Source organism: Hyperolius riggenbachi, chromosome 8 (genome assembly GCF_040937935.1).
Source record: "Hyperolius riggenbachi isolate aHypRig1 chromosome 8, aHypRig1.pri, whole genome shotgun sequence".
Taxonomy (NCBI): Eukaryota; Metazoa; Chordata; class Amphibia; order Anura; family Hyperoliidae; genus Hyperolius; species Hyperolius riggenbachi.
In genome coordinates, this window is record NC_090653.1 from 105,275,569 (window position 1) to 105,302,190 (window position 26,622).

General features: G+C 45.6%; 1 protein-coding gene across 6 annotated transcripts in view; it reads left to right on the forward strand.

Moving 5' to 3' along the window:
• Positions 1 to 26,622, forward strand: part of LOC137529059 (integrator complex subunit 6-like) — a 163,471-nt gene that overhangs the window by 40,443 nt on the left and 96,406 nt on the right. For 3 of the 6 annotated variants that reach the window (XM_068250960.1, XM_068250959.1, XM_068250961.1), the window contains exons 1-3: positions 729 to 797; positions 1,016 to 1,101; positions 1,196 to 1,273. In XM_068250960.1, the coding sequence (XP_068107061.1) occupies positions 1,030 to 1,101; positions 1,196 to 1,273 (150 nt within the window). In that variant the 5' untranslated portion in view covers positions 729 to 797; positions 1,016 to 1,029. Of the gene's footprint in view, positions 1 to 693; positions 1,102 to 1,195; positions 1,274 to 26,622 lie in introns of those variants that run through there. The other 3 variants (XM_068250964.1, XM_068250963.1, XM_068250962.1) reach the window with 3 other exon arrangements.

Genomic DNA, 26,622 nt, shown 5'->3' on the forward strand with positions numbered 1-26,622 from the left:
TAGGGGGGGGCAAGCGGGTATCTTGCACCAGGCGCAGTTTGTTGAATTCTTAAAAAAGCGGCAAAATGAATGGCAGTTTAGGCGCCAAAACCTGACCTTTAGGCGCCAAAACCTGACCTTGCCCCAGGCGCAACTTGGTCTTGATCCGTCCCTGTCATTTAGTGGGCACATTTTAGTCTTACCCCATAACAGTAGATTAGTAATTAGAACAGGTTCACTTTAAGACTTTCTGTTGTCCAAAATAACAGCAATGCATACTATATTTTACATGCATTTTTTAAACTTTTTTTTTTATTAGGAATAGTAAAAATTAACGTTCAGCTGAAATTGCCTTTTTTATTTTTACACCTTTGGGTGATGTGGATGGAAGACACGACATTTTGGTCAGTAGTGTAGAGATTGCGTAGTACAGATTTTTCCACATTTGGTCACTTTCAAAGTCACCTCTTGCTGCCATAGGTTACCGGGCAGCAGTTTCACGTCTCCTGACACACAATCACCCTTGCCCTAGCGTACACGTTCAAGTACGACTCAAACATGGAACCCGACAATAGACGATCCTGTCAAACTACAACTCCCATACAGCCCGGCGGTCACCACTGCAAAGACCGCGCCTCCCTCATGCATATGCAAAACCTGCAAGCGCCCCGCAGCCAATAGCAAGTCGGCAAGTCACGTGGCGCGCGGGCAAGCTCGGCTCATGAATATTGAGAAAGCGTCGGCCCAATGGCGTGCCGCGCGGTCACATGGTCCGCTCGGTGAGGTGAGGGAAGAGAAGTTATCTATCAGTGAACACGGTAAAGAGAGTCAGAGCTCCAGTGAGCAGTGCAAGGGGTGGCTGGTCCGTGCGAGACGTCTTCCCTCTGTACAGAGGGGGCGACCCCCCTCCCCCTCACCACACTTCCCTATAGATGAAGCGGCTACCCCAGGGCAGGGGGGCAACACACCGCGGCATTAGGGGGGCAGCCTATCCGCCTAGCATGCGCTAAAATGCCTATTTTACTTTTCCTCATAGACACGTCCGCCTCTATGAACCAGCGGACGTATCTGGGGACGACCAGTTTGGATATTGCCAAAGGCGCGGTTGAGCTATTCATGAAGGTAACGTCCGCCTGGGGGGACTCTATGCTTTCTCTATGTACTCTAGTTGTGTGATATTCACTGCCCCTCCCTTGTTGTGTTTGTGTCCCCGCAGCTGCGCGCCCGGGATCCGGCTAGTAGGGGCGACAGGTACATGCTGGTTACATATGACGAGCCTCCATACTGCATCAAGGTAAACGCATTTCCTCCTCTGACACCCGACTCCCGCGATGCCAGGCCGCTCTGGCGCCCTCCTACAGGAGCTGCCCTTCAAGGGGCACCACGCACAGAGGAGGAGTGCCGCCGGGGGGCACCGTCTGTCATAGGCGGGGGGTGTGGAGGGGATATTAGGCGGGAGGCTCCCGGTGCTGGCTGCTGAAGATGGCCGACATCTTGCTTTTGTATGGGCTCCGAGGCTGCCCGAGATGGAGGCGGGGGGAGAGCGCTGGAGGGAAGGGGAAGGTGACGTCAGCACAACCACAGCCTGATTGGTGGACGGGAGCCTCGGGGACGCCCTTTCCTGTTTAGCTCGCGCCGCACAATGATTGGCAAAATAATCAATAATACGGGAGAGAGTTCCTGGGCTGCTATTATGTGCGGGTGCACTCTGATAACCTGGGGGCGTGGCTGTGCTGCTGGGCGGGGTCTGTTCTTCACAGGGCGGGTGTAGTATGTATGAGCTGAGCAAGTGCTTAGCCCACGTCCTGTCACTTACAGGGACCACAGAATTAATTAGTCTAGGGCTAATTTAGGGGGAAGCCAATTAACATCTGTTTGGGATGCGGGAGGAAACCCGCACAGGGAGAACATTCAAACGCCTTGCAGATGTTGACCTGGCTGCGAGTCAAACCAGGAACCCAGCGTTGCAAGGCGAGAGCGCTAAGCCACCTTGTATATTTAATGTATGATCAGGGTAGGCTTACATGGTCCCCTCCTACTACAAAGAAGTGGTAAGAATGGACAAGAATCTGTGGCCTTCTCCACTCTCCCTCACTATGGAAGGTTAACTGTACAACAGGAGCCCGTGTCTATAGACCGCACAAATTAGCAGGTGCCAAATTTCACTCAGTTTATCAGATTTGGATGCCTTTTATTTACCGAACAGATGGTTACTGACGCTATTTGATAGTTGCTCACTAATCTGATCAGGCATATATTTGTCACACTTTTCTTGTGTCTTACACCTATCTTTAGTTTTATAGTAGAAACTGACTCTTTAGTTAGAAAAGTGCATCCAAATACAAGTTATGCTAGGTTCAGAATTTGCAGAGATTAGCTAGATTAATGTTAAAATGAAAATGTTAGTTCAGGTTTAGTTTTATCTACTACAGTAATGGGGTTTGAGGATAAACTGGCATATCCAGAGGGTATAAAGTTTGTGGAAATTTAGTGCAGATCTGTTTTAGTTCAGGAGCTAAAAAGCACGAGTGACACTTTGTTAATTTTAAAGGGGGTTATAACATCCAGAAAAAAAAAATCCTCAAAATATGTAGTGCCCCAAATATATATGTAAACCGGTTTTTTTTTCCATACATGACCTTTGTGCCTTTGAATTGTTATGCCAACTGTAATTTGGGAAGTTTTTTTTCTGCTACAGTAACATGTTTATCTCAAAATGCAAATAATGACAGGGGTGTCAGCGGGGAGGGGGGATGTGCCCTCCTTCCTGCACCCGGGTCCCGCTGACCCCCTCCCGTCTGCTATACCCCTCCAGCATGGGGGCTACCTTTCCCCCATGACTGGGCATACGTTTCCACGGACTTTCTATGCTGCAAAAATGCATTTTCTGCAAAAACGGGGGGTTTAGAGAATTTAGGAAAACTGATCCGATCCTGAACGGACCAGTGTGGACCTAGCCTAAGGCCCCATTCCCACTTACAAAACGCTGGCGATTTTTGCAGGAGTGATTTTTTTTTTCTTTTTTTCCTGCGATTTCATGCGGAAAAATCACTGAACACTGCTGTGATTTTGCCGCGATAGCGTTTAGGGCTTCTATAGCACTGAAACGTGATCACCAGGAAATCGCCTGAAAATGGTGCAGGCAATGCTTTGGCGTTTTTGGGCAATTTGCGGTGATTAGCGCAAATTGCCCAAGTAAGAAAGGACCGATAGGGTTTCTTTACACTAGCGCTTTTAAAAAGCGCTAGCGTTTGAGCGTTTTGCAGAAACCGCGGCAAAACGCTCTAGTGTGAATGGGCCCTCAAGGGTCGTACACACGTCAGATTTTTCTAAACGACTGGACGTTTGAACGTCAAATCGGGCGTTTGGTCGGTCGTTCAGCTGATAAGACTGTATTAGAACGATCTGCAAAGCTGATTGTTGAAATCCAGTCTTATCAGCTGAACGACCGACCGTACACACACCCGATTTGACATCCAAGCGACCAGTCGTTTGGAAAAATCTGACGTGTCTATATACCTAACTGTGATGTAAGCATGTTATCTAGGATGTGATTGCTGTGGGAAGGAAGGTAATCTGTAGAATAAGCAGTAGTTTTCTACTAGTTTGATCTGGGCAAGTCAACACCTTTTTGTTAAATTTGACTCCTTTTTGAAAAGCATTCTAGCTAGAACTTTTAGCATCTCATTGACCATAAGTTAACATGGAAAATGGGACCTGTTGCTGCTTACAAGGATTATATCAGTCAAGCAAAAAATAAACAAAACATGCCATTAGGATCAGCACAGCTTGTCCTGCTGGTTGCTAGCTGCAAAATCCCAACTGGCATCAATTGTCCCTTTTCTGCCTCATCTACAATCCCTACTTGCTATCCACTGTAAGCCTCGTACAGACTTAAAGGGATACTGTAGGGGGGTCGGGGGGAAATGAGCTGAACTTACCCGGGGCTTCTAATGGTCCCCCGCAGACATCCTGTGCCCGCGCAGCCGCTCACCGATGCTCCGGCCCCGCCTCCGGTTCACTTCTGGAATTTCTGACTTTAAAGTCAGAAAACCACTGCGCCTGCGTTGCCGTGTCCTTGATCCCGCTGATGTCATCAAGAGCACACAGCGCAGGCCCAGTATGGTCTGTGTCTGCGCAGTACACTCCTGGTGACATCAGCGGGAGCGAGGACATGGCAACGCAGGCGCAGTGGTTTTCTGACTTTAAAGTCAGAAATTCCAGAAGGGGGCCGGAGCATTGGGGAGTGGCTGCGCCAACACAGGATGTCTGCGGGGGACCATTAGAAGCCCCGGGTAAGTTCAGCTCATTTTCCCCTGACCCCCCCCCCCCCCCTACAGTATCCCTTTAAAAGGACAACCCTGGAGTGATCACTACTCAATTCATTGGGCTATAGTACAAGGCTGAGGCTGGTCAGATGTCCGTAGCCTTCATGACACGTTATAACTGCGGAAGCAGAGCCTTAAAGGATACCCGAGGTGACATGAGATAGATGAGGGTATGTGTACAGTGCATAGCACACAACTATGCTGTGTTCCTTTTTTTTTTTTTTTTTTTTTTATTTCTCTGCCTGAAAGAGTTAAATATCAGGTATGTAAGTGGCTGACTCAGACAGGAAGTGACTACAGTGTGACCCTCACTGATAAGAAATTACAACTATAAAACACTTTCCTAGCAGAAAATGTCTTTTGAAAGCAGGAAACCGATAAAAAGGGTCAGTAGTTCATAGATTTCTAGCTCTGGCATACTTCAATGAATGTGTCATTGAGCAAAAACAATAAAACAGTTAAAACTTAATCTCCCTGGCGTTCTGGACGAGCTAGGCTCGTCCAGAGACGCCGGAGGTCACCGCTCAGGCCCCGCTGGGCCGATTTGAATACATTTATTAAAATGCGCAGCAAGCACTTTGCTTGCTGCGTGTTGTCTGGCTGCCGCCGATCCGCCACGATGCAGGGCCGCTCCAGGCGATACCCCGTGTGCTGCCTGGCCAATCAGTGCCGGGCAGCGCTGAGGGGTGGATCGGGTCTCCCTGTGACGTCACGACGTGTCGTCATGGCGATGGGGGAAGCCTTCCTGGAAATCCCGTTCAGAACGGCATTTCCAGACGGGTGATTGCGCCGGAGGGATGGGAGGGACGCCGCAGGGAGGGGGAATCGTGTAGCTAGCGCTAGGCTAGCTACATGATAAATTTAAAAAACAATGTGCACAAAACGTTCCCGCGGCCTCAGGGCTGCGGGAATCAGAACGCCAGGGAGGTTAAGTAGATTTAAGCATACGGTAAAATAAAACTGCAATTTTTAGGAGAAAATAGACAATCATTTATTTCATTAGATTATTTTCGCCTCAAATGTCCTTTAACTCCTTCCTCATTTTAATGGCTGCTCCCTCCTCTCATAGCCTGATTGGTGGCTTGAATTCTCTATGCTTATTTACAGCCATAAATCACGAAGTACAGTATAATCTCGTTATAATAAAAAAGGGTATAGTAAACTACTGCTCCAGGTCCTGGCCAATCTCCATTGTAAGTCTATGGGAGTAACCCCTGGTATAGTAAACCTGTATATAATAAAACGTCTGCTATAGTAAACACGTCTTTTGGCCCCCTATGTAACACTGACTCTAGATATGGTAAACAGTGAGTGGCGCATGTTAGTGTGAACCGATGGACGGCTGCTCTGTTCAGGCTGGTTGCAGGTGAGCTGATGTCTGATAACATTTGTAAGACAAGAGTGGCACTGGAGCTGGATATACAGTACTGTACAAAGCAGTCTGGGGAAAAAAGAGAAATGTTAAAGCGGATCCGAGATGAAAAACTGACAGACAAGTAACTGGTCTATATATCTTATCTAAAGTTTAGATAGTTTACACAGCAAGTCTAGCTGCGAACAGCTTCAAAAGTATATGAATATTTCTTCCTGTGATACGAGGGCAGCCATGTTCTGTTTGTCACATTGTCACAGGCAAGCTGATAGCATCTGCAGCCCTCAGCTCAATCACCTCTCCTCCTCCCCTCTGCTTCTGAAATCTCTGGCTAGTAACCTCCTCCTCCTTTTGCCCAGACTGATCTCCCATAAGCCCTTGCTACATGGGTCTGAGAATGCCAAGGCTCCCTAAAAAGGTGTGGGTGAGGCTTGTTTAGTTTATAGGGAATTAGAGTATTAAAACAAAAGTATTTGGCTTGAGGAATGCCCTATAAACTATATGAAAGGAACACAATTATGAAATGAGTAAACGTTTATCTTTGGTCCACTTTAACGTAAATAAGAGGATGCAGCGTTTCCACTTTGCATTCACCAATAAAAATATCTGCACAATCCTCCCATGGCCCTCCTGGTCCTCTCTTCCCTTGTTAGGGATGATGCTCCTGGTAGTGTGTGGAGCACAGTACAGGCTATCTTCACTTGTAGTGCACATCAGAGCGGACCTACTCGCTGCTAAACAGTGAGTGGAAAGGTGTGTGCCAAGTCCCACCTGCGGAGGTATTGGAGTTACTCACATGGAGAGTGGGTGCCTCTTATTCAGTGACTGCCACAATTTGTAAGGACCCCTTGATACTGTACCAGTGATCTGTCCAGCCTGGCTATGCAGCCGTAAGGTATACTTAACCTTGCAGCAGAGAATGTACCAGTGCATGCTGGGCCGTTTCTAGGACAAATATACTAAACCTCTGATATAGTATACCACTTTTCCTGGTACTTTGGAGTAGGGCTGCACGATTTTAGGAAAAAATTGAAATTGCGATTTTTTTATTTTTATTTTTTTATTTTTTTTTTTATTTTTTTTTAAAACAAGGAGACCCCTGATGAGGAGCGGGCAGGTGTAATGACACACACCTCCTGGTGGCAGGACATCGGCCACACACACACAAACCTTGAGCATCTCCAGGAGCTTCTCCCGATTGTAGATGGTGCCGATCTCCTGTCCCAGCACGCAGTCCAGCAGGCGGCTCACCGGATAGGCAATGGGGAAGGTGACAATCCTGAAGAAGCGGGTGAGGAAGAGCGTGTTGGCCCCCACTGCCAGGCCGTGGTGGGAGCACAATCTCTCTCAGCACCACGATGCCCATGGTGGAGGCGGCCACAGCAGCCAGCCCGGAGCCGATCAGCTCGTCCAGCAGGGTGGTGAGCGTAGTGTTGACCAGCAGCAGGGAGCACAGCAGGCGGCGCACAGATTCGATCTTGGCGGCATACTTCCTCTCCCGGTCCGTGCCACACCGCTGCACCACCCGTAGCCCATGGGGTCCAGCGCCATCAGCCACCAGGTTCAGGCCGCTGAAGATGCCGAACAGGGCGAGAAGCACCGCAATGACGATCGCCTGCAGCCAGATCGGCATGAGAGGCTCGTGTTCCTCCAGGACCCACAGGCGGCCGTCAGGGCCTGGGTGCAGAGTCCGGGGCCCCGGCAGGAGCACAGGGCATACACCCGCGAGTGATGGGTATTCCACAGGGGCAGCACTTCCAGGTGGAGCAGAGCGGCCGTGCCCGCCGCCTCCTCGCTTACGTTTAGCCTGGTGTGGTTTCACGTCAGGTCCTGAGTGCTCACCCCGCAGTGGCGGTTGTCCTGTCCTGGTCGCCCAGTCCCGCCTAAGTGAAGGCCAGCAGCTGGGCGCTGTCGGCTCGCAGGTTGATGCCATAGAAGCGGAGCTGCAGCCAGCTGCCCTCCGTCACCTGCAGCTCCCCGTCCACTGACAGCTCGGTGTGTCGGTACTGCCCTCCAGCCGTAAGCCGGGGATAAACAGAGAGTCCTGGGAATCCGTCTGCAAAGCGCACAGCGTGGGTATAAGGTGCAACGTCCACAAAGCGGGCGGGCGCCGGAAAACCGCAATTTTCGAGATACTGACGACCAGAAGATCGTCTTCTAAAGAATCGCGGTTTCGATTAAAAACCGAGAAACCGTGCACCCCTACTTTGGAGTTTACTATAATGAGATTATACTGTATACACTTGTAAATAAGCAGTAACCAAAACGTTTGATAGAAAATTATTTGTTGGGTAGCAAAGATGTGCATGTTTATACTTTGCATTACAGAAGTCTGTGCTGTCTACCAAAGGATGGAGATGCACCAATAAATATGTTTCTGAAATACTGTGTGCTGCAAGATCTTTTTGTTGTGAAAACCTGATGCTGTAGGATGGTGCATTTCAGCCAAGGGTTAGGCAGCCATCAGTTTATTTATTTTTATATTTTTGCAATTCTGTGTTTTGTTTGTTACAAACCACCTTTTTGGCCTAGTGCACACCAGAGCGGTTCTGCTGCGGTTTGCGATCTGCTTGCAGGTGCGGATCCGCTATGGTAATGTATTTCAATGGGCTGGTGCACACCAGAGCAGGAGGCGTTTTGCAGAAACGCATACTCCCGGGCTGCTGCAGATTTTGGATTGCGGATGCGTTTCTGCCTCAATGTTAAGTATAGGAAAAACGCAAACCGCTCTGAAAAACGGCACTTCAGAGCGGTTTGCCAGGCGTTTTTTGTTACCGTAGCTGTTCAGTAACAGCTTTACTGTAACAATACATGAAATCTACTACACCAAAACTGCTTCACAAAACCGCAAAATACTAGCTGAAACGCTACAGAAAAAGAAGAAAAAGCGTTTCAAAATCTGCTAGCATTTTGCGGATCTGCTAGCGGTTTTTGGTGTGCACCAGGCCATACTGCGTGGTTTTTATTTTTTGTTTTTTTTTTTTGTTGCAAACTCTCTGAATACCATTTTTTTTGTGCCTATAAATAAAGTTAATTTACATAAAGTTTTATGTAATAAACTTTAAATTTGCATTTGGAATGCAATAATTGTTTTCACTTGCTTGCGTTGGATGAGAAACGGTTGTCCGTTGCATAAAAAAACACAGCTGCTGGCCAAACTTTTTTTTTTTATTTTTTTTTTTTCTGCAGAAAATTTGCAAATGAATTGCCTTTGACTTGCATTAGATTTGCAGCAACCATGATTTCACAAAAACAGAAATCACACACCAATTCTGTTTTTTGAATAGGGCCTTAGTTCATTGTGACACGTCTCAGTGAAAGAGAAACGCTGATGCTGCAAATTCAGTGTGTGTGTGTGTGTGGAGTTGTCAGACAGTACACCAGAGGATAACAAGTGCTAGTGATCTAGTTCCACAAATGACAGTAAACCAGTGTACATGGCTTTAGAGGCGGGTTCATGGCCCAGTTCAGGCTTCGGTGAAAAGAATCAGTTTTAGACTTAGCAGTTTGTATAGACATTAGATGGTTAGATGACTGTTCAATCATTGTAACCCTTACTTCTGAAGTTGGTTTATAAAATCCACTAGCTAGTTGGTTGAATGCTAATCAGTCCAACTTGATGCAAATTTGATTGAAACTGTTTTTCCACTTGCATTCATAAGTCACAATCGGCAGGAAGTGCATTTAATTTGGCCAATTCCAAGCTGCATACAATTTGCATGAAACTCAGATATATTAGCATTGCATTGACTGTCTCAGCTGGAGTTCTGTTCCAATATAGAGAGCCAAACTAAAAGTGCAAAGCTTTTCTCCAGGAGGGTACACAGACTACAGCTCAGTTTCAGCTGATCTCCGTTGTATATTTGCTATCATAACTGGTACATGGACTAATACCAAATTTTAGGCATCAATAGTTGACTGCTTGGCATTGATCCAAAATTGCCCTTGAGTTTTAGTTTTTAATACAATTATACCAAAATTCAGTTTTATTTTCATATGTAAGAAGGATGCTATTTTGGCTGTAATCTTAAAGAGAACCCGAGGTGGGATTTACTTATGCTAGTGGGGCACAGAGGCTGGTTGTGCACACTAACACCAGCCTCTGTTGCCCCATGGTGTGCCTCCAAGACCCCCTTGCGCGCCGCTATAACCCCCCTCTCCCCCGCAGTGCTGGCGACACTCACCGTGTCACCAGCACAATGTTTACCTCTCGCCTGTCTGTTAGCGCCGCTCCCCCGCCTCCTCCGTATCGGCACTACCCGCCCGCGTCCCTTCCCTCCCGCTGATTGGAGGGAAGTGACGCGGGCGGGTAGCACCGATACGGAGGATGCAGGGGAGCGGCGCTAACAGACAGGCGAGAGGTAAACATTGTGCTGGCGACATGCTGCGTGTCGCCAGCACTGCGGGGGGTATAGCGGCGCGCAGGGGGGGGTCTTGGAGGCACACCATGGGGCAACAGAGGCTGGTGTTAGTGTGCACAACCAGCCTCTGTGCCCCACTAGCATAAGTAAATCCCACCCCGGGTTCTCATTAAAGGCTTGTTTCCACTATTGCGGTGCGGAATCGCCTGGATTCCACCGCTACCGTGCCACAGCACAATTTGTCAGCGCTGTATTTTTTGCGGGGGTGGGAGGAGGGGGTCCAGTGCTGCCACCATGGGACGGAGGAGGATGGATGCCTCGATGGGATCCAGAAGTTCCCCCCCCTCCCCAATTTAAGTACCCCTGGGGGCACTTTTTTATGTTAGTCTCTTTTAACTACTTTGTCAGGAGCCCAAATACTGCCCACTTCCAACATCCTAAACGATCAGTGTTACAGGCTGTAGCCTAAACAGTTTGTTACTGCCTCTGTCCAGCTGTGGCACCTATTCTGTAAGGAGACCTTGGGCAAACTCCCTAACACTGCTACTGCCTACTGAGCGTGCCCTAATGGCTGCAGATCTGGTGCTTTTGAGTCCAGCAGGTGAACATGTTCTGTGGCTAGAGCCCCAGGCTCAGAATTTGCAGCATTTCCTGCATGTAATTCGAACCGAGACACGCAGCCTATTGAAATAGGCTGTTGTTTGACTTGCCTGTGGGGAAACTATCAGGGGTGCATACTGCATTTTTTTTTCTCCTCCCCATAATGCATCTAAATCCCTATAGCCATGGATTTGAGGGATTCTGATGCGTCTGGTAGCACAGCTGTACACACAGTGGAAATGGGCCCTTTCAGTCTGAACAGCATGATTATGCAATCCAAATGACAATGTAAACCACAGAGCCTTAAACCCTCTATCACAGCAGCTTCAGGCCATGTTGTCAGACTTTTAGTTGTAGAAGCATAATCTCATACGAAGGGAAAATTTGAGCACTCTGGGTACTTGTTAGATCTGTGCCTGAAGATGGCCTTTAAACAGTTTGAACAAGATCACACCCAAAACTGTACCTTTGGAATGCCAGGTAAAGCGGAAATCTTTTTGTTTTGTGTCCTGGACAGCTGCCTTGCAGTGTTCGTGCTATTCTTTATCTGCCTATGCTGTGGTTGTAGTTGCCATAGCAAGAAAATACAATGCCACGTAAATGCCTTCATACACCACAAGAGCAACCTCTCCACACTTGAACATTTTGTATGAGTTCTGTGCAAACTTTGCTTTTACAGGACATGCCTGCATATATTTTAAATTTGACGTATTCTTACAAACATACATGAGGTGTATTATGTGTTGTGTTAGGAAGTCTGCAGAATTCAATAAAGCAGACTTTCAATAAACAGCCCTACCATGTTATATGATCTTCTACTATAAACATTATTAGATATAATAATTATTAGCTTTAATTGCTGTAAGTTGAATGATTTAACTAGCCAGTTCCATAAAGAAATGATACTGAACTGCTGTAGTAATGCATGAAAAAAAGACAGATGCTGATTACCAGGGAAAAATATTCTGGACACAAGTTTAGAAACCAGTCTATCCAAATCAGGAGCCTGCAGTAAATTGAGGAGCCAGCCCTATTGACAATAAGCAGAAGTAGGTGCCAGATCGATGCTGTAAATAGCCATATTTATAAAGTGGTAGCATGTTTTTGCTGGGTTATGCAGGGAACTTTAATATTTCGATTGTGTGTATACAGTACACTATCACAAGGCACTGTAGTGGGCTCCTAACTGCAAAAACTGAACAAGGGCATTACAATGCAAAATAAGAAATCGGTGTGCCTGTAATTGTTCAAGACAGGTTTTTTTTTTATCAGTAAACCTAAGGATTATGCCCTGGAATGCTAACATTTTACTTTGCTATATGAAGCTAGTTACTTGTAGAAACGTAATAGACTGCACGTATGCTGTGATTTCAAAGGGGAAATACAAAAAACAGGTTGTAAGAATTTTTGAAGATGGTGGACTGGAAACATGGGGGGGGGTCGTATATACTTTCCTCTGTAGTTGAAAGCTGCTGACTTGCTTACTTGTCCATAGGCTTCCAGTGTTCTATTGTACGAGTTACTTTTTTTTTTTTAAGTTTGAGCTGGTGTAGCACGGATGATAATGCATACGGTATATATTTTAGTATACGTGAAAGTGGCTGAACTGTAGTGAGAGGTATATGGAGGCTGCCATATTTACTTTTAAGCAATGTCAGTTGCCTGGCAGTCCTGCTGATCCTCTCTAATATTTTTATCCGTGGACCCTGAACAAGTATATGCAGATCAGGTGTTTCTGACAATATTGTCAGACCTGGCAGGATTAGCTGCATGCTTGTTTCTGGTGTTATTCAGGCACTCCTGCAGCCAATTCGACCAGCAGGACTGCCTAGTAACTGGTATTGACTAAAATGAAATGTCAGCCTCCATATTCTTCTCACTTCAGTTGTCTTTAAAGCAGACCTAAACTCAGAACTTCCTCTCTGCTCTAAAAGATACACAACAGCATGATGACCTTTAAACAAAAAAAAATTCTTTGTTACAGCTGATTAAAATCCTAAAATAAATCTCCAGTGTTTCTACTTCCTGATTCATGGAAGCAGACATCTTAACATCCTGTGCTTTAAATGAGCTTATCTGCCATAGTCATGTGACAAAGGGGAGAGATCAAATTACCACTTGTGATAAGACAAACATGAGGGGGAATTAAAAAGGCCAAACTCTCTAAATACATACAGTGTGCATTTCTCTGTTGTCCTGTGCAAGAGTTCAGGTCCGCTTAAAGCACAGCTGTAACATTCAAAGTTAATTGTTTGAAATGCTTTCATCTGACTACATGTAATGTTTTCATCTACCAATTTGTGCTTTTATATCGTGTGGTAAAAGTTCAGGACATTTTTCATTGGGGAAAAATATAATTGGAGCTTCCTTTAAGGCTACTTTCACACTAAGACTTTGCGTTAGATGCTACGTTAAGGCCGCATAACGTGCTCCTAACGCAACGCATAGTGTGGTAGAAGCTAGACGTCAGATCGAGCCGCGTTAAGCGGTTCTTCATACGTCCTGTGATGCGTACTCTTGAACGCATGCGGCATCACGTGGTCCTGCCGGCCAATCGCACAGAGCGGCGCTCCAGAAAGTAAAGACTGCAGTGAATATTAATTAGCCATGTGCCTGGCCGAGGAGGAGGACCTCCTCCTCCAATACTACTGAGCATGTGCAAAGAGTCTAACGCGGCCTAGCCGCGTAGAACGCACAGCATGCAGCACTTTGAAATAATGTGAAGCGTTACAATGTAACGCAACGTGGGCACTGTAAACAGCCCATTGACTTTTCATTGCTATGCGGTGGGCTGCGTTACAGGCTGCAATAACGTGCGGCTGTAACTTCTTACTGTGAAAGCAGCATAAAGGGACTCTGGGCAGTAACTACAATCAAAATCTGAACTTACCTGGGGCTTTCTCCAGCCTGCCGTAGGTTGGGAGGTCCCTGGCGTCCTCCTGGCTCGTCTCCCAGGCCCTGCTCAGAAATGGCTCCCGGTGACACTGAGCCCGAGTGTCGGGCTCCTTCTTCTGCAAAGAGGACGTCAGTCGACACCACGCCGGCCGCTTCGTGTCATCACGGCGGCCGGGTGACAGTACTGTGCATGCGCGGTTTAATCGAGCACGCACCGTACTGTCACGCCGGTCGCCGTGATGATGACTGATGACATCTTTGCGGAAGAAGGAGCCCGGCACTTGGGCCCAGTGTCGCCGGGAGCCATTTCTGAGTGGGGTGGGGGGAGGGGAGAAGAGCCAGAAGACCGCCGAGGGACCTCCCGACCTACGGTGGGCTGGAGAAAGCCCCAGGTAAGTTCAGACTTTGATTGTAGTTACTGCTCGGAGTCCCTTTAAAGAGGACCAAGGTTGAAAAGTGTTTAATTTAAAGCTCTGTTTCAGTGCTGCAAGGACGGGAGGTTGCTATGATCAGTAATTCACCTGCTCGCCCGTAAATCAATGTCAGAAACTCCACCACACCTCTGCTGGCTGAAGTGTTTCTGAAGTTTTGTGGCCAACTGCTTTGCCACTGCCTGCCTCCATCTCAGCAGCCACCTTTTATTATTCACCTGTTGCTCAATTGGCCCACTGAGACCAAAGTTTAAAGAAAACCTGAACTGAAAATTCAAAGTCAAAATAAACATACACAAGTCATACTTACCTCCCGTGTAGTCTACTCCTCAATCTGTCTCCTCTCCCGCATCCGGTTTGTCTACTGTGATCAAGGGAATTCTCCGTCCTCCATTTTGAAAATGGTCATTACCCCATAACAGCTTTCTGGTCAGCACACTGTTAAACTGTAACATTGCCCACTTGAGCCATAGGAAAAGATAGACATTACTTGGCACATCAGTCGTCCTCTCAGCTATAACTGACAGCAACTGATATACTTCAGTTCTGACAAAAGTTGTCAGAATTGGAAGGCATCATTGTCAGAAGAAAATGGTGAGCTTCTGCGATGAACTGATGGCAAGGTAACTATGTAATGTTCATTTGAAATTACCTCATGTGTTTATTTTAAATAAAGGTTCCCTTTAAGGCCATGCTCATAATGGCTGTTGCGTTCCCTGTGATAGCAGGAATGCAATGGGTCAGGAGTGCGTCACCGCATGTTATGCTTGTTTTTTGTTTGGTTCAGTGAAGCATAGTCAATGAAATTTATCCTTAACCCCTACTAGAGTAACTGTCAGGTATAAAATAAAAAATCAGTTCTTTATTTTTATCTGGTAAACAAGTAATAAGGATGCTAACAAGGCAATCCAAAAGTTAAAATCTCTATTACTTTTCTTGTTGATAAAAAATTCCCCAGTTTACCTGACTGTTATTTGGTACATGCATAATTTGGTACACAAAAAGGAAGTTGCAGGGCTGGGTTGTCCTTTTTTGCTTCTGTACTTCCCCTCAGACTTAACTAATGCAGCCTAATTTGGCTGAAGCCTCTTTCCCTCCTGTTTTCCCCACCCACACCTCTTTTTCCTGTCTGGCCAATATTCCTCATGCTGAGACAATGCACTTTCTATAGTGAAGGGCGGGCAAATAAGGCAGAGGAGACTAAGGGAGGAAATGACATCAGAATTGGCTTCAAAATAGCCACACTTAAAATGGGAAATTCTAAGGATTTTCTTTGCTGTAGAAAAATCACTAAAATCAAAACGTGGACAGTGCAATACATATGGAATGTAAGTAGAGCAGGTATTTATCTACGTATGTGTTTGTTTTTTCTGAGATAGTATGGCTAATAGCTCCTCCTTTAATGCACATGTTTACAGTGTTCTCCCCAGGCTCTTTTAGCCAGGTGCTCCACCCGGCTAGTTTTGGTGACCACCCGGCTGTCATCGGCTCACCACCTCCTATGTTGTAAGCAGAATTGCTCACAGAAGCACTTGCCTTGCATTCTCATCTTGCCCCACCTGGCTACTTTTTCATGCAACCCAGCTGGAAAAAATTTCTGGGGAGAACACTGTGTTTAGCAGCACTGTGAATGTCTTCATAGGTGGTGCATTGTAGTGCAGTAAGCTGAGTTATAAAGGGACCATTACCCCACAACACACCACTGTGATCGTGGCATTAGTGTTTTAAAAATTCATCCAGTGCTTCTCCTACCGACTGAACAGAGCAGCTGATTTTCAAAGGCTGCTTGGTCTACTGCCTATTACAGAAGTACCAATTTGGTTTTCCATGCAGTAACCGCTTTTGTGAATCTTTGGTAAAATCTGTTATTTAGCGGTCATGGAAAGGCCAACAAAACTATGAACTAACTTCAGCTATCTAGCAGTCACCACTAGGGATTATGGAACATGTAGTCCTGTGTCTAACCAGCAGCTGTTGTAGGTGTTAGCATGAACTCTTTCAGTCTTAATTGTTAGCAAAGAGCACTGAGGCTATAATGTCCTCAGTAGGGATGGTCCAAAAGAAATCTTGAGATTATGCAGTATGAAAATGGACCAATCGAAAGAAGCTGCTCTGGGATTAGATTGGTCAATTTTCAAGCGGATTAAACTTGCATTAAAAAAAACCCCTCAAATCTGAATCAATTTGGAATTCTTTATTTCTCGTTGACAATCCCTGGTCCTCGGGATGCCTTGTACACCCCAAGATGGTTTTTCTGATCAAATTTCCAATCCTATACAAAATCAATTGGAAGATGTTCAAAAATCAGATCGGACCTGTTTGAAATAATCGATTCGACCCATCTGGTGTGAAATTGCATGGTGTGCACCAGGCATTAGATTTCTGCATCATGTAACTTCTAAGTTTTAAATTTGTATCGAATCCTAGTGCCTATTTTGAGTACCCCACACGTATTAATATAGGACTACTTGTTGCAATAAGAGGCAGGTTTCTACTTCAAACATTTTCTTGAAGTGTGGTTTTTTTTTATACAAGTTACAGCACATCGAGCTGAAAGCAGCCGCAACATTATAATAAACTTGCAGGCCTTCAAGTGCATTTATGGAACAGGGGCTTGACGGACAAAACCATACTATCTCACATATTATACAAGCACCCAGAACCTTTATAAGAGGCAGGTTTAACAGTTCAATGTGACAAGTCATGTTTTTAGATTTTATATAAAGTTGTGGTGACTTCAGCCAAGCAGGCATGCATGTATTGCTAGTATCTATTTAGGGAAAGCATACTGTGTAGAAGGCTTGATCAGTTCTTTTATTAAAAAGTACTTGGTGTACTTTGTTTTATTCCAGGCTGAAAGTGGACCTGAATTTAGAGTGTCCTCTCTGCTCAACGCTACGCAATAGCATAACCTTAAAACAAAAACATTTTTGTTATAGCTTATACAAATCTTAAAATAAATTTGCACTTTTTCTACTTCCTGATTTATTGAAGCAGACATATTAACATCCTGTGCTCCTAAATGAGCTTATCTTCCATCTCTGCCTTGACAATTGTGACACAGGAGAGAGATCAAATTACAACTTATTAGACACAAATGGAGGGGAATTAAACAGGCTAAACTCTCTAAATACACAAAGGGTGCATTTCTGTTTTCCTTCTGTCCTGTGCAAGAGTTCAGGTCCACTTGAATTTTCTGTTTGCTATTACATCAGAACTAGCAATATACTGGATTAATATGTTTATCCTGCAGTTTAATACATAGTTGGAATGCCAAGTACTTGTATTTACCCTAATTCTGCATAGCTTTCAAAGGAATGAGTGAAAATTCTCTTAACCAGAAAGGGCAAACAATGGCAGCAGGTTAGTCACATGCTACCACTTAATTAGTTAAAGAGGAGCTGTTAGGTATTAGGTCTCAGAGAAAATAAACACATATATCAGTAGCTAAATATAGGCTGTACTTACATTACATATGCATTTCATTGTCCACGTTTGGATTTCACAGAATTTTTATATAGTATATGTAGAGAATGATGCTCCTGACAGCTCATGGCAGGCTCCATGTTTGTCTGTCTCCTATGAAGCCAAATGTGTCGTCATGTCCTCCCTGCTTCCTGATCACAGAAAAGCTCATACTGAATAACACTAGTTTGCAGTGAATATTAATTAGCCATGTGGCTAGGAACAATAGCGGACTCCTGCAGTGTACTCTACTGGGAGATTTATCAGTGCTGTGCGCTGGACTGAGTTACATGCTATTGTTACTTGACCCTGTAACTTCTCATTAGCAGCCGAGGGTAGGGCCCTAGAATGCTTTGCAGTATGGTTTGCGGCTTGCGTCCTCTTAAGAGCTTGGGTCTAACAGCTTTGCTGATAAGCACACATCAAATGAAAGAGAGATTTTTATCTTCACTATTGCCTTTTTGGCTTCCATCTAAACTGTTTAACACAGGAGAATAGAGGTTTAAATTAGCTTCTGCAGCCTGACAGTTACTCTTTAAAATGAACCTGAACTCAGAACGTCCTGTCTGCTTTAAAAGATACGCAGCAGCATAATAACCTTTAAAGAGAACCCAAGGTGGGTTCTAACAATGCTATCGGCATACAGAGGCTGGGTATGCTTATACTACCCAGCATCTGTTGCTATACCGATTCTCCCTAAGGCACCCCTGCTCTCTGCTATGCCCCCATAAATCATCAGCCGAGCTGCTGACACACAGCGTGTCGCAGCCGGCTGTTTATCTCTGCATCTGTCAGTCTCGCCGCTCCCCTGCCTCTTCCATAGCTCTGGTCCCCACCTGCGTCCCTTCCCTCCAATCAGCGGCGAGGGAAAGGATGTGGGCGTGGACCAGAGCAATGGAGGAATTGGGGGAGCGGCGAGACTGACAGATGCAGAGATAAACAGCCGGCTGTGTCGACAGCTCATCTGATGATTTAGGGGGGGATCGGTATAGCAACAGAGGCTGGGCAGTATATGCAGATTCGGCCTCTGTATGCTGATAGCATTGTTATAACCCACCTTCATGGAAGCAGACATTAATAGCCTGTGCTTTCAGATGACCATATCTACCATCTCTACTGTGGCAGTTGTGACACGGGAGAACTCAAATTACTTGTAATTAGACACAAATGAGGGGGAATTAAACAGCCTAAACTCTCTAAATGCCTACAGGGTGCATTTCTCTCTGTTTTCCTTCTTTCTTGTGCAAGTTTAGGTCCACTTTAACACACTATTTGAATACACTGGCCAGCCACTTGGATAGTATACACATAGCTTTTGCTTCCAGAGTCGATGGACATTTGCACGTTGGAAGTCAGCTTTTTCTGACGAGAAGCTGCATTATGTTTTGGCTTCAGTGGCCAAATGGCTTCTACCAGAAATTTCAGGTCTGATCTGCTTCAGTGGTTACAAAGCCAAAGGATGGTACAGTATTGGATCATCAAACTCCTGAGATATTAACTACTGCACTACTAGTTCTCAGTTATAAGCAGAAATTATTTTTACAGCACATCGGAAAATAAAACTACAGCATCATCTACTGATATAAGGGATTGAATGGCTGTGGTAATGGCTTTTAAAGATCCTGCATAACAAGGATGTCTTGCTACGGATGCGTTGACTAGAGATGGTGATCTTCTCAACGTACTGCATACTCCTAGTAGATTTATAATACTCTGGTCGTCAGCATGGACATTTGCCTACAGCTATTTGATAAATTCTTCTGTTTTGCTGACTCTCCAAGCTTGGATTCTGGCATTATCTAGAACATAAACACCTTTTTAATAAACAGATTTTTATCCTGCGCTACTGGATTATATTTGTGAGTTATTCCTCTTGTCAAATGCATTAGGTACTGCTCTTCAACTGGGTGGTACCAGGCACTAAATTGAACTAGATGAAAACAAGCGCTCCTATGGTACATTAACCTTATTTACGTATTTCCGCAAAAAACAATATATTGCACTTACATTTAAAGAAAACCTGTACTGAATTTTTTTTCCTCTGTGGGGTACTCACCTCAGTAGGGGGAAGCCTCTGGACCCTATTGGGGCTTCCCCAGTCCTCCTGTGACCCACGGCGGTCTCGCTGCAGCCCATGGAATGCACAGGCGACAATTGTCGGGCTGTGCAATATTTACCTTTTCTGGCTCCAGCGGGGGCGCTGTTGCGGCTTTTCCCACGGAGATAGGTGAAAATAGCCGATCTCGGTCGGGTCCGCTCTACTGCGCAGGTGCAGACTTGTGCCTGTGCAGTAGGGCGGCCCGACGGAGATCGGCTATTTTCGCCTATTTCTGTGCAGAGAGCGGATACTGTGCCTGTGCTGGAGCCAAGAGGTAAATATTTACATTGCTGCTGCCGTGAGACCGAGGAGGACGGGGGAAGCCTCAATCGGATCTGGATGCTTCCCCCACCCGAGGTGAGTACCCCCCAGTTGAGGCTTTTTCATTACAGATTTTCTTTAAAAGGTAGTTGCAGAGCATATCAGAGGGCGCCCATGATCCGTTCTCCTTCTCTCGGTCTGGCCAGGACCTGGGATTGCTACAGCTAATTCTGCGTTGTTCGTGCGGTGGAGCAGGAGATGAGGGGGACGTCGATTTGTCGCGCTGAATGCCTACGTCACTACTGGTTTCGGCGTATGCCACACCTTCCTCAGGTGACGTCAAGAGGGGGAGGCAGAGTTTAAGTAACCTGGCTTCAGTAACCAATTGACTGAGCCGGTGGGTGGGGTTAGACGCCATATCTAAAACTAAATGACAATGGTTGTGGATGGCTGGATAGAGTGCTGTTTACATATAAAATCTTTTTTTTTTTCCTTTGAAACACGCTAAAACCATATTCCCAAACCGCCCTCCCCAATAAAAAAAAAAATGTATTTAAAACTTCAAAAATAAAAAGCGCCTCTGGTGCCGCCATAGATCATAATGTTAATAGTGAAGCAGGGGGTTCCAAGGGAACACCAAGGTGACTTGGGACATAAGACGTTTATATACAGTGCCAAGCCACACTAATATCTATGCTGTGTTTCTTTTTCTTTCTCTGCCTGAAAAAGTTAGTGTACCTGAGACTGTACACTGTGCCTTATTAATACTCCTTTACCTGGGGCTTCCTCCAGCCCCATGAGGACCGTGGGCTTCCTTGCCGGATGCTCCGTTATCCTATGGTTGCCTCTGGTATCTTCAGTTGGGGCTAGTTGTGGTAGTCTGCGCATGCCAGCACATTTTACTCCCATGGCCAGGAGTGTGACGGTCATGCACAAAACGCTACGACTGAAGAAGATACCGGAGGTGACAAAGGGGAGGATGGAGAGGGAGCTCACGGCTCTCATCAGGCTGTAGGAAGCCCCAGATAAGTATAAATTGGATGCAATGAACAGTCTCGGGGTCTTTTAAAGTGGACCTGAACTCTTGCACAGGACAGAAGGAAAACCGAGAAATGCACCCTGTATGTATTTAGAGCAGGCATGGGCAAACTTGGCCCTCCAGCTGTTAAGGAACTACAAGTCCCACAATGCATTGCAGGAGTCTTACAGCCACAGTCATGACTCATAAAGGCAAAAGCATTGTGGGACTTGTAGTTACTTAAAGCGGATCCGAGATGAAAAACTAACTATAACAAGTAACTTGTCTATATATCTTATAAAGTTTAGATGGTTTACACAACAAATCTAGCTGCAAACAGTTTTAATAGAATATGATTATTTAGTCTTGTGATACAATGACAGCAGACATGTTGTTTGTAAACATTACACAGAGGCAGGCTTATCTGTATCTTGAGCCATCAGCCTAATCCCCTCTCCTCCTCCCTCCTCCCCTCTGCCTCTGAAATCAATTGTTAGTAAAACCTCCCCCTCCTCTTGCCCAGACTGAGCGCCCATGAGCCCTTGCTACTGCCAAGGCTCTCTGAAAACTTGTGGGCATGGATTTTTTAGTTTATAGGGAATTAGAGTATTAAAATAAAAACAAAAAAGTATTTGGCTTGAGGAATGCCCTATAAGCAATAGGAAAGGAACACTATTATGCCATATGTAAAAGTTCACGCGGATCCACTTTAACAGCTGGAGGGCCAAGTTTGCTCATGCCTGATTTAGAGAGTTTAGCCTGTCTAATCCCCCTCATTTGTGTTTAATCACAAATTGTAATTTAACCTCTCCCTGTGTCACGACTGCCACGGCAGAGATGACACATAAGCTAATTTAAAAGCACAGGCTAATATGTCTGCTTCCATGATACAGGAAGTAGTACCAGTGCAGATTTATTTTAGGATTTGTATCAGCTATAACAAACCTTTTTCTTTAAAAGTTATTATGCTGTTGTCTGTCTTTTAGGCTACTTGCACACCAAGACGTTGCGTTAGGTGCTACGTTAAGGTCGCATAACGTGCACCTAACGCAAGGCCTGGTGCTCTTCGATGTGGACGTCTGAGTGAGCCGCGTTGTACAGCTCGCTCTGGCGTCCGTGATGCGTACTCTTGGACGCATGCGGCATCACGTGATCCTGCCGGCCAGTCGCAGCACAGAGTGGCCGCACCAGGAAGTAAACACTGCACGTCACAATGTGCAGTGAATATTAATTAGCCATGTGCCTGGCCGCTCTCCCCAACATGACTGAGCATGTGCAAACAGCCTAACGCGGCTTAAGCCGCTGTAACGCTATGGTATGCTGCACTTTCGGGAGAACGTGCAGCGTTACATGTAATGCAACGTGGGCAGTGTGAACAGCCCACTTGTGTTACATTGCTGTGCGTTGGGGGAGCGTTACAGGCTGCACTAACGTGCGCCTGTAACGTCCCTGTGTGGAAGCGGCCTTAGAGCAGAGAGGACGTTCTGAGTTTAGGTCCGCTTTAAACATCAGGTATGCAAGTGACAGTTTCTGTTCAGTTGGGACCTGGACTGGGACGCATTGGACTATAGAATAAGCCTCACTGATAAGGAATTATAGCCATAAAATCCTATACTGGCAGAAAATGGCTTCTGAAAGCAGGAAAGAGATATAAAAGGTCAAAAGTTAATAGCTTTTAGCTCTGACATGCTTCGACGAATTGAGCAGAGACAAATCAGTAAAAAAACATTTTTTTAGGTGGATACTTATTCTTACGGCATTCACTACAATGCGAATGCGCCCATATGAATGTACCATTACAAAACAATTGCATTGCGTTTATTATGCAATTCTGTTGTACATTGCCAAGAAACGTGTCAGTGCGTAAGTATCCTCAATCGTTTGTTGCTATGTGTGCAGAATACTAGTCTGATTAATAATGTTAAGGCATAAGAAATAGAGCTTTGAAACAATTTTACAGATATAACAGGTTTTTCTTGTTCTTGCGACCTAATAAAAGATCTTGCCTTTGGAGAATTGTTCACATTGCATTGCGAACAATTTTTAGTAGACACCCAACTCAAATTGATCTGGTTCACCATGAGCTTGCTGGGTAATATGTCAATTGATAAAAAAAATCCTGGCAATCCTTTGGTTTGATTTCAAATATCACTGGAATTAATATTATGCACAAATATACCAGATGGGATATCACTGCAGTACTTGGGCTGGACATACACCATACAAACATTGTGCTTCAGTCTTTTTATTGCAAATACTTTGCCTTCAATTTACGATCGATTAGAGGTTTTTGTCTAATTGGACAAAAAAAAATGTCCAGTGCATGGCTACCTTTTGGGGATGGTGTAAGGAGTTTACAGCAACCTCCACCTGATACCATATGCAATTTTAGCTTAATCACATGGTATTTTGAGTGAACCGTAATAATGACATCTGGCTTTGAAAGAAGTCTCTGTGAAGGGTCCATTTGAAGAGAACCTGTTCTGTATTTGACTGTAGGCAGAACTCTGTGGAAAAAAGCTACTCTGTGGACACACTACTTGCATCATTGCACAGGCGGACTCCTTGACAGGAGGGCTTCTGTCACAGCACCAAGACGGGAGAAAGTGCTCCAGGAAACGTGTCCTGTACCTGAGCTAGCTGTACAATTCACTAATCTTCACTGACTTTTTTTTTAATTTACTGGCCGTTGAAAAAACATGTTTGCATTAATCTGGCACTTCACCCCCAATTATTCATGATCTCATTGTACTCACCCTTAAAGCGGATCTGAGATGAAAAACTAACTATAACAAGTAACTTGTCTATATATCTTATCTAAAGTTTACATGGTTTACACAGCAAATCTAGCTGCAAACAGTTTTAATAGAATATGATTACTTAGTCCTGTGATACAATGACAGCAGCCATGTTGTTTGTAAACACTACACAGAGGCAGGCTTATCTGCATTTTGAGCACTCCTGTGAGCCTGTGAAAAAAAAAAAGAATCCCCCTCCCCTCTGCCTCTGAAATCTCTGGCTAGTAATACCACCTCCTGCCCAGACTGAGCTCCCATGAGCCCTTGCTACTGTCTGAAAATGCCTTGGCTCTCTGAAAACCTGTGGGCGTGGCTTGTTTAGTTTATAGGGAATTAGAGTATTAAAACAAACAAGTATTTGGCTTGAGGAATGCCCTATAAACCAGTGTTTTTCAACCACTGTTCCGGATGTTGCCTGGTGTGCCATACGGCAGGGGTCCCCAACCACCGGGCCGCGGCAGGTCTGGCCTCTCGCTCTTCCCCTCCCCGCGGCCGCCGCTCCTGTTACCTTATCATGAGCGGGCGGCCGCTTGTCCAATTAGATTCCCCCGTAGCCGCTCTCCTCAATGGCATCTCCTATTACAGCAGCGCGCTCGGCGGCTGCTGTGATAAGCAGGAAGCGGTACAGCGGTTCCCATGGTAATGGCGATGCATATCGCCGCTACAGGAAGCCGCTGTACCGCTTCCTCCTCTTCACAGCAGCCGCCGAGCTCGCTGCTGTAATAGGAGATGCCACTGAGGAGAGCGGCTACGGGGGAATCTAATCGGACAAGCGGCCGCCCGCTCATGATAAGGTAACAGGAGCGGTGGCCGTGGAGGGGGGGAGGGGCACTACCTACCCATACTAGGAAGCTATACTGGGCACTATACTAGCTATACTGGGCACTATACTGGGGCACTACCTACCTATACTGGGCACTATACCAGCTATACTGGGCACTACCTACCTATACTGGGCATTATGCTAGCTATACTGGGCACTATACTAGCTACACTGGGCACTATGCTAGCTACACTGGGCACTATACTAGCTATCAGGGCACTATCCTAGCTATACTGGGCACTATACTAGCTATACTGGGCACTTTACTGGCTATACTGGGGCACTACCTATCCATACTGGGACTATACTAGCTATACTGGTTATTATACTAGCTATACTGGGGCACTAAACTAGGGTAACTATACTAGCCATACTGGGGCAACTAAACTCCCTATACTCGGGCAACTATGCTAGCTATGCAGCCGCACCCCAGCCCCCCTCCCCCCCATAACCCGCTGCACACGACACTGTCCACTAGGTCGCGCAAACATCCGCGCCTCCCCTCGCCATTCCCCGGAGAAAAATTTGGTCAGAAAGTGGTCCCCGGGACGGAAAACGTTGGGGACCACTGTATAAACAATAGGAAAGGAACACAATTATGCAATGAGTAAAAGTTAATCTCCGATCCACTTTAAGGTGGCCATACACTGGTCGATTTTTCCACCAGATCGACCAACAGGTAGCTCCCTCTCTGATCGAATCTGATCAGAGGGATCGTATGGCTGCCTTTACGGCAAACAGATTGTGAATCGATTTCAGCATGAATCCAATCACAATCTGTGGAGCTGCCGCCCGCCCGCATACATTACTTGATCCGGCCAGCGCGAGTACCCCGGTCTCCGCTGTCGTCTTCTTTGCGCTCAGCTCCAGCTGCACTGAACTTCCTGTCTGGGGAAGTTTAAACAGTAGAGGGCATTCTACTGTTTAAACTTCCTGCCGGGACAGGAGGAAGTGAAACCTGCTGGACTCTGAGCCCAGCGGAGAAGGCGCTGTGGGGACATGCGCCGGCGGTACAGGTAATGTACTGCCGCTGTATTGTGTTGGTCATCAGGCATTCGAATGCCGCTATCGACGCAATCCCGACCCGCCGGCGATCGAGTGAAATCTTCTGCACCGACAGGGACAGGAACGATTGATTTTCGGTCCAAAATCGATCGGTCAATGTTTGCGCAACGATTTCACAGCAGATTCGATCAGTGATCGAATCTGCTGTATATCGATGGGAAATCGTTAGGTGTATGGGCCCCTTTACATTGCTACTGGAGACCATGCAATTGTGTGCTGGCCTGTGATCCTCCCATGGCCAGTACACATTAATTGGCTGTAGCCTAATCTGAGTAAAGTTTTTTTTTTTTTTAAAGTGTACCCCAGGTGACATGTTTAGGTAAACGTGTATGTACAGTGCAAAACATGAACACGTTTTTATTTTGCTGCCTGAAAGATAATTTTCAGGCATGCAAGTGACAGTTTGCCTCACTGATAAAATTAGTCCTAAAAGTTTTCTTGGCAGAATACAACTCACGAACGCAGGAGAAAAATAGAAAAGGGTCAATAGTTCAGGTATTTTAACCCTGGAACGCTTAATAGACTGTCATTGAGCAGAGACAATAAAACATTCAATCTAACATACTTTAACTATTTTAAATATAAAATAAAACCATGGGATATCTTAAAAAAAAAAAGTCATTTTAGGAGTAGGGGGATAAATACAGTTTATCTCAGTTTATTTTCATCTCTGGTTCACTTTATAAAAAATAAATTGGGCTCTATTCATAAAACATTACCGCTTGCGGTAATGCTCAAAACAGCTGACTTTACAGAGCACTTAGCAAAATGTTAATTTATAAAAGCATGAAAAGCTGACATTTCCGAGCAGAGTGGTAAATTACTGCCTTGTGCAGTGATTATCTCCACACATGTCACTAAGGGCCCTTTTCCACTAGCGGCGTTTGCGATGCTGAATCGCAAAATCACAAACCGCTAGTGATTTTTTTAAATCGATACGGTTTGTTAAATAACAGGAATCGCGGTAGGTTATTTCCACTACCGCGATTCGTTTTTGCCTCAAATGCGATTGCGCTGCGGAGCGATATTTGCCGCGATTTTGCTATGCACACTACAGCATAGCAAAATCGTGAACGCAATCGCTGGAACTTTCCTGCATTTTGCGATTCAGCAATCGCTAGCGTTCAG